The sequence below is a fragment of the Entelurus aequoreus genome, linkage group LG13 (genome assembly GCF_033978785.1).
Source record: "Entelurus aequoreus isolate RoL-2023_Sb linkage group LG13, RoL_Eaeq_v1.1, whole genome shotgun sequence".
NCBI classification, from domain to species: Eukaryota; Metazoa; Chordata; class Actinopteri; order Syngnathiformes; family Syngnathidae; genus Entelurus; species Entelurus aequoreus.
The window spans coordinates 48,048,915-48,061,554 of record NC_084743.1 but is presented as its reverse complement, the minus strand read 5'-3'; the positions used below and the strand labels follow the sequence as shown (position 1 = coordinate 48,061,554).

Below are 12,640 nucleotides of genomic sequence, written 5' to 3'. Positions count from 1 at the left end.
GAAGGAACCAATAAAGTACTATCTATCTATCTATTATTTCTTTGTATGAGTTTTAAATCGCATCAATAAATATATCATGGATTTATTAAGAATTTTTCTTTTTTCTTTTACAATGTAATTGTTTTCTATTTTTGTTATTAGATTTCCATGTGATATTTAAAATAGACTGCAATGAACTTGACTGTAACATGAGGTGCTGTAAAACTACGCCGCTCATGTCCCATTTCTAGACTATGTACAGTCGATCTTCCTTTGCTAAGAACATGTGTGTGCTGCCTCCTTTGTAATTGTCGTTCAGAGATTTAGGTTAACAATTTACAGTTCACACTGGCAAAACCTTTTTTTAAATTTGGCCATACAGAATATTGTCTTATCTACTTATACCTATATCTGTGTTTAATCTTCCTGTCGTATTGTATAAATCAGGGTTTTAGAGACATTCATAGCCTGAATATATGCCTTGAGCTTTGTTCTTTTGCCTTGCCTTTGGCTGGGTCCCTCTTTGGCTGCTTATCAGAGACTGGGGTTGCCTGGGGTTGGACTTTGAATTGGCCAAGGGACACCCATTAGAAAGGGCCATTTGAGAAATAATGACACATTTGTTTGCGAGGATGAATGCGCTTCATCCAACAGTTTTTGTGTGCTCACGTATGCAACTAAAAGCTTTTGGCGTTGTTTTTTTAGAGAGAGGGGTAAGCAATTTGGAGCCAAAGAACCACAAGGCTACCTTAAGAGTGTACAAGCTTTGGCTTCAAAGTTATAAAGTGTGTGTTAGCTTCCTGATAGTTAGCATATATTTTTTTAAAGTCAGGTGTACTGATTGCGTCAAATTATCTTTTTTATTGCACTTACTTTATGTCATTGAAAAAACTAGAGCAGGAGGGGGTTGTGGGACGTGTCAGCACATTGCTCAGCTCCACGTGGCCAACTATCCCCCAACCCCCTCCCTTACTTGGTTCTCTGGCACTCCCTCTTCTGCTAGTTTTGTCTGTTTTTTTAGCAAGTGAGCAGCTGATGAGCGTGAGGAAAAATTAGCAAAAGGGTACTCTCACCGGTAGACGCTCAATTGATTATAGCTATTCCTCTTTCGAAACCCTCCCATTCCCTCATATTGCACCCTCCCCTACTTCCCCCCTGGGCCTCTTTAACTGTTAGTCTCTGTGGGTGGGAGTTGCACATTCCAATACCATAGCTCCAGTGGCTATCCTAGTTCCCTCCTCCCTGTTCTGTTCATCAAATGAGTGAAGCAGTGAGGGAGTGAAGTTGTTAGCGAGCCAACTGACAGCCCAGCCCAACCCTGCTCGGTTGTCAGCCTGAAACAGTTAAGATTAGGTAAAGCGTTCCGGCACCGGCCTGCGTTTTTTTTTGTCAAGTTTGGACCCCGCTTGAGCTGTTACTCCACTCCCAGGATGAAAGAGTTTTTTCCGTGCTCTTGTTACAAATAGCAGGCAATGGACACAGCTTGATAAAGGTTAGTCATGTTTGCCAACCGTTGTGATTTTTGAGTCAAAGTTCTAGAGGCCACAGTCTTTGTTGCGTGTGTTAGCTCAAGGTTACATTTTTTACTTTAGTCCCATGACTGTGCACGTCACTTTTAGTGGCATTCTGGCTCATACCAGTTTCTCAGCAGCGCTGACTTCCTAGAATAAGCATGTCGTCTGTGAGTGAGCGAGTGTTTCAAAAATGTTTATGTGGCACTCAATATGAGCAAGTGATTGCACATTAACTTCTTTTCCTCTTTGCATGTTGTGTGCCAAGTTAAATTACGTTGTTTTTCTAACTTTTTTTTAAACAAACACCTATATTTCATTATATTTTGGTTTAATGTGACTAGTGCTTTGCTGTTCCTGCATGTTTACAATGTGAGAAATATAGCATTTAATGTCATGAGAACAAACTGAAAACTGGAGGAATGCAAGATGGGAGATTCTTATCTCAAAGACTACTGTGTTTCCCCTAAGATATTTCATTATTACTCTGTATTTCTCTTTTATAACGGTAATCCAAATCAATGCAACAGTAAGAATGCAGCATATTTATACATTTATTTTTGTTCCTTACTGTTAACACTGCATAACTTCGACCACTGATTCCCTTGTATTTTTAATAGATCAGAATAAAAGACCCAGAAAGTGGTAGAGACATTACAGAGGAGATTATGTCAGGGGGCCGCAGTGGCTCTACCCCAACACCACCACAGGTAAGTTATTGTAATGTTGACCTTTACTTGACTGTTTTTTTCCTTATTTTTCTTATTTAATTGACATTTGAAAATGCTTTGAATCAGTGACCTGCGGTCAGGTGAGGCACAGCAAGTGTGGCATTATTCTACCTAATGGGACAATAAACTGCAGATAAATTTCATATGGCGAGGCGCACAATATTCTGTGAGAGAGCATATGTCAACTGGCAAGGGCTTGCTGCTGTCGTCTTTCTACAGATTGGAAAACACCAACTAAACTCAAATGCTGAGGATTTTTAACAACAAAGTAACAGTTTTCCTGGAGAAGGAAAGTGTTGTGTTATTAATACATTGTGCAAATCCAACTTTGTATTTAATGTTTTTTTTAATGTGTCTTTTTTCACCATGTGAAACGTCTGGATATCCTCTTAATGACCAACCTTTAATATTTGATTAGAACACAGTAATTTAAATGTTAGAATTATAAGTCAGTGCCCCATGAGCAATTAACCTCACCTTATTTTTATTCTTACCACCAAAAATGTTGATGCTTAAATTTAAACAGACTGCCATATCTGGATCAGACAGTACAGGAGTGGTCCCGTCTAATGCTGAGATTGTACCAGCTGCTATTGCACCACTACCAGTTGGAGCAGGTAAGTCCCATATGCAGAGTCCTGACTATAATCCCAGGCGACACTGATTAAGAAGTTGCATTGATATGCATAATATTGGTACAGTCTAAAACTAAGACATGTAATGTATGGCTGTCAAAATTAACACAATCAAAATTAATCCTAATTAAAAATGTAAACGCAATCCATGCCTGAAACTTCTCTAACCTACTTGCAGTTTACAACCTTGACAAATCATAGGAAACCATGTGTTAATCACAACGAATATTTATTTAACAAATAAACCTTAGGCTTAGGTCAGGCTGATTAAAAAATGTATTACTAATTAGATATACTGTTTTAGAAGGGACTTATGAATAACTGACGAACAATACCTTTTACAATTATGATGTGTTAAAATAAATAAACCAAATTAATAATGAATATGTTTAACTATAAATCCATCCGTCCATCCATTTTCTACCGTATATCTCTTTTGAAATGTCAATTAAACTAAAGTGCAAATGAAAATACAGCTTCACCACTTAAGTCATATTTTTTGCGCTTAAGAAACTTAGACTATCTCCAGACTTCTTCTGTTTCTTTGAGATTGTTATTACTTCCACAAGTGATAGAAAAGTGTATTACCGCTGAGTACTGCTGCAGCCCATTCGCACCACAGATCAGAAACATATGTTGGTCGCAGTCCAACAATGGGCCGCTCGCAGTCTAACAATGGGCTCAATGGTTACGAAAACACTGGTCGAGATAATATGTATTGGATATGCTTATGTCTAAATTTTGCTCCATTGCCACATTTTCAACCCCCTTTCTGAGGATGCATGCAAAACAGTTTGTTTGGGGTGACTGTCCTTTTAGATGCAAGTTAAATCCTCCAAGCCCCACCCCTGTACACTGTTGAAATTTTTATTTTGAAGACGAACATCACCACTATTTTTTTCTCCAAAATAAACTTCATAGCATATCTTACTGCATGTTGAACATTGCAGTTATTGTACGCATCACACGTTTAGTGGACAATCATACTTTATTCACGTCTATGTTAATATGGTAAGCTAAACACCGCTTGATTGAAAACTTTACATTAGCACCCTGTAAGTACACTAATGTAACATAGACAACCGCTTTTGCACAAAACAGAACACTGATATATTGTGACAGCCAAGGTTTCGGTAACATGAACATGATATTGAAGATGATTAAACACATTAAAGGCCTACTGAAATGACATTTTTTTATTTAAACGGGGATAGCAGATCCATTCTGTGTCATACTTGATCATTTCGCGATATTGCCATATTTTTGCTGAAAGGATTTAGTAGAAAACATCGACGATAAAGTTTGCAACTTTTGGTCGCTGATTAAAAAAAGCCTTGCCTGTACCGGAAGTAGCGTGACGTCACAGGTTGAAAGGCTCCTCGCATTTCCCCATTGTTTTCAATGCAGCAAGAGCGATTCGGACCGAGAAAGCGACGATTACCCCATTAATTTGAGCGAGGATGAAAGATTCGTGGATAAGGAACGTGAGAGTGAAGGACTAGAGTGCAGTGCAGGACGTATCTTTTTTCGCTCTGACCATAACTTAGGTACAAGGGTTCATTGGATTCCACACTTTCTCCTTTTTCTATTGTGGATCACGGATTTGTATTTTAAACCACCTCGGATACTATATCTTCTTGAAAATGAGAGTCGAGAACGCGAACTGGACATTCACAGTGACTTTTATCTCCACGACAATACATCGGCGAAACACTTTAGCTACGGAGCTAAGGTGATAGCATCGGGCTTAACTGCATATAGAAACAAAAGAAATAAGCCCCTGACTGGAAGGATAGACAGAAAATCAACAATACTATTAAACCCTGGACCTGTAACAACACGGTTAATGCTTTCCAGCCTGGCGAAGCTTAACAATGCTGTTGCTAACGACGCCATTGAAGCTAACTTAGCTACGGGACCTCACGGAGCTATGCTAAAAACATTAGCTATCCACCTACGCCAGCCCTCATCAGCTCATCAACACCTGTGCTCACCTGCGTTCCAGCGATCGACGGAGCGACGAAGGACTTCACCCGATCACCGATGCGGTCGGCGGCTAGCCTCGGATAGCGCGTCTGCTATCCAAATCAAAGTCCTCCTGCTTGTGTTGCTGCAGCCAGCCGCTAATACACCGATCCCACCTACAGCTTTCTTCTTTGCAGTCTTCATTATTCATTAAACAAATTGCAAAAGATTCACCAACACAGATGTCCAGAATACTGTGGAATTTTGCGATGAAAACAGAGCTTTTTTTATTGGATATTGCAAACGTCATCATATCTAGACGTTTTCAACCGAAAGTTCCCCGGGGAATTTAAAATTGCACTTTATAAGTTAACCCGGCCGTATTGGCATGTGTTGCAATGTTAAGATTTCATCATTGATATATAAACTATCAGACTGCGTGGTCGGTAGTAGTGGGTTTCAGTAGGCCTTTAAGTGAATATTTATTTCCTTTTTTCTTGAAGTGCTCTGCTCAAATGAAACACCATTAATATAAATTATTTTATTCATTGGTGATTTTTTTAATTTTTTTTATCCACAGTGACCCTGTGATTAATCTGAATAAAATGGTTTGACTAGCAACTACCCATATAAGGAAATGATAGGAGTGTAAAAATGTAATTCACAATGTTGTATCTTACAGCAAAATGCATAGGACACATAGCATAAAAGGCATCAAAGCAATACAGTTTTTGAAAGCTGTCAAACAGCTGAGTGTTTTTAATGCAGTAGACCCTGAACATTACAATCAACAAGTGGAACACATATGGAATTGTCGCATGATCACAGACTGTTGAGGTTTGAAGGAAAATGCCAGGAAGAATAAAAAAGCTGAATGCATTTTTGGCAAGTACTACTTCTGTACTCCATGTGATTATAATATTTTCTAATCATATTATTTGCCTGACTATATGATTTTTTTGTCAGGACATGTTGTTTTTTTCATATAAATTCAAATTCCTGAGCTAAACATAATTGTGGGCTTTGGAGCTAGTGTTCAGTGTGACAGGCAAACTGCGGTATCTACGGTTACGGCTCTAATGTAACAATTTTGCTGGATATATTGTCAAAAGTATACCCTCTATCCATTAAATAATGCTTATTGCCAAATTTTGTGCATTTTTATTTTTATTTGAAATATGAAAACCGCATCTTTTTGGCATTTTACCAATTAAATAACCCTTTTGGAGCCACATGATTGTCACTGGACAATAACAGGCTGTTTGATGACACCAAGTTGTCTTTGAATTGTGGACAAACAGTAAGTGGTCCAGATTGCCCTCATATTTAAGCAAATGTTTTGATATCTCCTCTGGAGGCACAATACTATAGAAGTAAATGTACTGTACGCATACTATACAGTTCTATATGATTGCCTTTAAATCTCTATACATTCAAACTTGGTTATACATAACTAAAGCAAGAGTAATGACGTGTGTATTAATACTGTATTAAGAGTACAGTGCTTACTAAAGACATAGTGCTGGTGCATACCACTAATTTAAATGTATGTTTATTATTTCCTATCAGTTTTAATATGAAAAGCTTCTAAAAAGTGAACAATCCAAATTCTATATTAGTTATCATTTTTAAGAATTAATTTGATAGAAGAACCATACACGAGAAATTTTGCTGAGTAACAAAGTGATGATTAAAAAATGGATAGCAACTATTAACTTTTGTTGCTTTTTCAAAGGTATGTGTTTTACATTTTCAATGATAATATTGTTAGTAAATTATCTGATGAAAAACAAAATTTGTGGTACTATACATGGAACATGTAAGTGTCAAAAAGACAGCCAAAAGAGGTTGTTGGTAGATGAGAATAAATCTAAAGGTAAAATATAGTGTATAAATGCACCCAAATGCGGGAAAAATGTTAATTTTGTAAAAAAAACAATTCAGGCTTGTGTGGCAGTACTTGGTGCCGATAGACATTTTCCTCTTTTTTCCGTCAGTTTTTCTCTTTTTTTCCCTCAAAGAATGCTCACATGTCTATTTTTTGAGTGTAATTATGTACATATGTATGTATAAATATGTTTGCTGAAGCGTGATTCTATGCATGAGTATATGTATGTATATGTACAGTGTTTCCCATAAACTGCCAAGATACCTGTGGCGGTGGGGGCGTGACTATGGGGCGTGGCTATGGGCGTTGTCACCATGACATCGAGTAATTTGCATAATTTACTACAATGATATGATTTTCTCTAAAAAGGCTCAAAAAATGTATACTTACTAATTAATAATAACAGTTTTGTTTTAAACGTCCATCCATCCATCCATTTGACAATATAATTACAACACTTTATGTACATATTTATATACAGATTTAAACAATAAGTTATTCACTGAAATATATTTATTAATTGTGGTTCTTACAAAAATATATCTTATAAAAATATAAAAGCTAAAATGTCTCTTAAAGCTCTGCCCCTTTAATTAGTGCATAGTAAATAATTTAACTTTAGCCTACTACTACAACCATATTATTTACCAGCAACATAAAGTGAAACAGAGGCACAGGTGTCCTGCCACAGTCTGTAACAAATAAACAGAAAACAGTAGTGGAGGTAGATAGACACAAAGCTTCATCAAACATCTGATCCACTGAACAAAGAGCTCCAAAAATCTTGATCCTACACTTCTCTTTTGTAAAGTAAATCTGAACAGCCGATATGGGCATCCACATCAACTACGGTATATGATTTGCCTGAGAAGCTGGACAGGACAAAAAAAATAAAAAATAAAAAAACAACTTTTTTTGTTAGGCCTTAATTCTTTCGTGGCGGGCCACCACAAATAAATGAATGTGTGGGAAACACTGATGTACATATGTATGCATGGATATGTACAGTGAATGTGCGTGTCTATGTATGTACATTGTGTGTGTGTGTGTTTGTATGTACAATATATGTCTGTAAGTATGTAAGCGTGTATGTATGCATGTACTGTTTGTCACCCAGTATGTGCGAGAGCCAAAGCACTGCCTTACTATTTGTTGATGAGAAATTATTTTTATATTTTCTGCGCTTCATCAGTAAATGGCCGATTAAACGTGTCAATTAATGGTGCCCATAACAGTTTAGATTCTAGAAATTCCAAAATAAGTATGTGCAATAGCTATCATACTGCCGAAAAAATGACACTTACCCATGATACATTTTCAAATAAATTGTGTGTGTGTGTGTGTGTGTGTGTGTGTGTGTGTGTGTGTGTGTGTGTGTGTGTGTGTGTGTGTGTGTGTGTGTGTGTGTGTGTGTGTGTGTGTGTGTGTGTGTGTGTGTGTGTGTGTGTGTGTGTGTGTGTGTGTGTGTGTGTGTGTGTGTGTGTGTGTGTGTGTGTGTGTGTGTGCGCGTGCGTGTGTGCGCGCGCGGTAAAATTGGAAGTATAAATGAGACAGATATATGTAGTTCAAGAAAAAATAAATGTGTGTAAAAGTGTTTTTTATTTTTTATTTTTTACTTTTTACCTTCCAGATGACAGAGATAAACCTTTGCTGCCTCATCTTTCTCAGCCCACTGATATGGTTAAGAATGACTGCAACCCTACAGAAGCAGCCTCCTCTGACATGAACATTAATCCCATTGCTCCACCTCTAATATCAGAAGCATCAGAAACCCCTTGCAACTCGCTTTCTACCCTTGTGCCCAGCGTTCCCATTTCAGACGTAATGGACGCCCCCAAACCTCCCAGTAAACTAATTCCCGAGCCCCCGTTGGCGCCTGAGGTGCCTGCCTATCCTGCACCCATTCCTGATCCTGTGCCTACTTCTGCTGGACAGGAAAACCCAGAAAGGACAACAAAAAGGCTTAAGGACAAGGTGGTTAGAGAGAATGCTATTAAACCAGAAGATATGTCTTCTTTTATGGACAAATCATATGCTCCTTCCGCCACCTCAAACGGCATGGCTGTTGATGAGCCAGAAAGGCCTTTGGGCATGTTACCATCTATTTGCCCACAGGCTCCTCTGGAGTCTCCCATTGCTCAGCCTGAGGAGCTCCACCTTCCCAATGGTTTACCATTGCCAGCTCTACAAGACCCAGAGGCTCAGGCTGTTACCACAATAGGACGTGATGATAGCCCCATCGCTGAACCTGACATTTTTCTGCAGCCTGTGGTTAAAGCCTCCGAAGCCATCACAAAGGCAGTGCCTGCATCAGTCTTTGAAACAACTACAGCACCTGTTGAGTTGGAATCTACAGTCAGTCCAGTGGTTCCTGCTGAACCAATTAGCCAGGCAGCACCTTCCCAGCCTGACGACCATAAAACAGTTCCTTCTGTTTCCCTCGACACAAAGGAGGATAACCCAATCCCTGAGTCCAATCACAAAGGAGAAACATCATCTCCAGGTCCAATAGATGACCATGCCCCAGAGAAAGTGATCAGTCCTCCCCAAGTAGTACCCACTGCCCTTGTAGAAACTACAGGCAAGTCACCTACCACATCTTACTTAACATTTTGCAAAATTTGTCTTAAAATAATCTGACCACTTTGTCTCTATGCATTTACTGCAAATGTTGTCAAAATTATTGTGTTGTTTCCAATGTTTTTAAGTTTAATATCCATTGTTCTCTAGCTGCTGTGTCTGTGCCAAAGAAAAAGAGGAAAATTAAGGATTTAAACAAAAAGGAAGCAGTGGGTGATCTTTTAGATGCATTTAAAGAGGTAGGTGTATATGCAGTCATAAAATGAACCTGCTTTAACCAGGAGGTTTCATTTAAATGTTAGCCCATAATAATCAATGAAACTCTATAACCATCCCCATATTGATACTAACTTACAATTCTGATGTATTTATTTGAACCATTTGTTTTCAGGGTGGAATGAATTAAGAACATACATATTGTCATTATTATACTCAAAAGTACTTGTCGTGCAAACAGGCGTACTTATAGTGGACTTCTCCAGTTTACTGCATATGCTACTGATTATTAGCAAATTTACATGGTGATTTTAACACCTCCATATTTGGCAATAAAAAATACAATTAAGCTGCATGTTTTAGTGAAACAACTAGTATGTAATAGACAGTACTTACTTTGTAGGGCTACAAAAAAGACGGAGACAGACACGTTCAACTTAATGTCAATAGATTACTTCCTGCCTATGGCAACACACCTAGGACAAACTCAAACGAATGCATACATATTTTATTATTAAACAAATCAGCATATATTACCACATACACACATAAGTACTAAAGTTTTGTATCTTTGAGTACTGATACGGATTCCCTTAAATACGTATGCACATAAATGATGAGCGTATATACTGTAAACTTTTGACGGAAAATGGACATATAGACTCTAGGGTTGCACGATATAGACAATATATGATATAAATTACATAAATTTGGCAGATGATAGAACTTTTAATACTGTCGTTATGTCGTGATAATGCATGTTCATGACACAATCTGGCTGTCTTCAAATTTGACAGCGAGAAGCGAACGAGCACATCCTCTCAACACACTGTAGCACAGTTATGATACCAAGTAGTATAGTATCAGGTCGATACCACAGCAGTTAGATCAATATTTTTACTATCAAAAAATATTTTGGCGTTTTTTTGTATTGTTTACAAACTCAGGAAATAAGTCCCTGCATACAAGAGGGCTTTAATGGCAAAGAACAAAGGGTTTAATTTAGAGCCAATTGTTAGTCAGAATTTAAAAATGTAATTTAATATTTTTTAATCACCATCCTGTGTTTTTTGTCTTATTATATCCATATCCATTCAATGATCTTGAAAATTGTCAGCATTGGTATGGCCAATACTGCCCCTGTAACTAACCTGGTATTGATTGGATCAATACCAACATTTGTAGTATTCAAAGTATCCAAACAACAGAAGAATAACTGCATATCACATTTTAACTGAAGTGTAGCAAGAACCATGCATGGTACAACAGAAAGTAAACAAATTTTAACAGTAAATCAACAAGTCTATGAATAATGGTTTTGAGAAAGTAGTACAACCGGAATTGATGTAATATGTAACTGCACATCAGCCAAATTAGTACCCCTTGTAACCTGTTGTGAAATGGTTGTTTTTAATTTTTTATATACCAACTAATATATTGTGATATATATTGTTATCGTAGGAGGGCTGCTCTATATTGCGAAACAGATTTTAGGCCTTATCGCCCATTCCTAATAGACTCCTATTTCCCACCCTCTCACCCCTCTGACCCAGGAGAACGTAGTTGTCCCACCAGAGCCTGAGATTGTCCCAGCACCATCAGCTGAAACCCAACTTCCCGCGGCTTCTCCAGCATTGGAGGACGCGGACATGACTTTGGAGGACAAAGAGGACACGTTGGATGCCGAGAACGTTCAGCCAGATGATAATGGGCAGACAGCAACCGACAAGAAATATCAGTATAAAGAAGGTGGGACTGTAACCCCGTTCAGTGTCTTTTACACTCGGTTCAGTACGATCCATAAAACGTTCGTACATTTGCTTTCTTTTCTGATAGAAGTGTGTTTCAAAGTTATTAATGTAACCCTTCACCTTAGCTGTCAGAGGATTTTTCTTTATCTAAAATGATGTATGAAAATGAAATAAAACATTTTATTTTCAGAACAATGGCAGCCAATCAATCCAGAGGAGAAGAAAAAATATGACAGGGCGTTTCTGCTGGGTTTTCAGTTTACCTTGGCCAGCATGAACAAGCCCGAGGGTCTTCCTGCCATCAGTGATGTCGTACTTGACAAGGTGCAGACACAACTGACATACAAAAACAATGTACCCTTATATAGAAAGATAACATAATATTCTTTAGATGCCAAATAGGGATGTAATGATAAACGGTAATAATGATAACCGTGGTAAAACGGTGGGCTCTTAGAACCGAGTGATCGTTCTATACACAAGAAGAAAAAAGACAGATGTGTTTTTACAGTGCGTTCAAAGACCGCTGAACAGAGTAGGACACCGCCATGCCTGCCAGAAATGATAAATAATAGTAATACATTTTATTTGTTAGGCACTTTTCATTTAAATACATTATAAAGTTCTACAGTACAAACCAATTTTTAAAACAATAAAAGCTTGGCCATTAAAACAGACAATACTAAGAAACACAAAAACTCGCAAAATAATGGGTTTTCTAACTGTGTCTATTTATTTAACTTATTTATAATCGGTGTGCATATAAGTATTTTCTGAGCACATTCGAATTTACTTAAAAAAAAGAAGAGGTATTTTACAAAATTATGAATCAATTCAGAATTGGAATAAATAAGAATCACAATTCAAATGTAAATTTTTTTTGGTGCACACATACATACCAGATTGTAATTAGAGCATCAAAATGCAAAAAAATAAAAATCAAGAGCAAAAACAATGCAATAGTCTTGTCATTTGTTGAAAACTATTTAAACTCAAAACGGACTATTCACCAGCTGACAAAAAGAACAATGTCTTGAAAAGTCAAAACATCTGCACTAAAATCTGCTTTTAATTACATTTTCTGTGATACATTCACACTGTTATGCTGTACTGATAGCAAAGGCAAAAATATTTGTGTTTGAATGTGGCAAAATTGAACTGCACTAGCAAGCTTTCTTGTGAAAACCCAGCTCTGCTGAGGTTGAACACAGAAATATCTTGTGGCTCAAATCAAGTGGAAGACCCCCCCCCCCAAAAAAAAATAAATTCCCGCACAAAGCCAGAGAATCTGACTGTGAAGACATACTGTATCCTCGACCTAAATTAAGGCATGCACATTTTGACTGCATAGTACAGCCATCTACGACAGAATGGCTTAAAGATG

General features: G+C 37.6%; 1 protein-coding gene across 1 annotated transcript in view; it reads left to right on the top strand.

Moving 5' to 3' along the window:
• Window positions 1–12,640, top strand: part of LOC133663461 (eukaryotic translation initiation factor 4 gamma 1-like) — a 103,150-nt gene that overhangs the window by 62,619 nt on the left and 27,891 nt on the right. Inside the window, exons 9-14 of the mRNA XM_062067939.1 lie at window positions 2,111–2,200; window positions 2,748–2,838; window positions 8,340–9,290; window positions 9,440–9,528; window positions 11,059–11,254; window positions 11,447–11,580. Coding sequence (XP_061923923.1) covers window positions 2,111–2,200; window positions 2,748–2,838; window positions 8,340–9,290; window positions 9,440–9,528; window positions 11,059–11,254; window positions 11,447–11,580 — 1,551 coding nt within the window. The remainder of the gene's footprint in view (window positions 1–2,110; window positions 2,201–2,747; window positions 2,839–8,339; window positions 9,291–9,439; window positions 9,529–11,058; window positions 11,255–11,446; window positions 11,581–12,640) is intronic.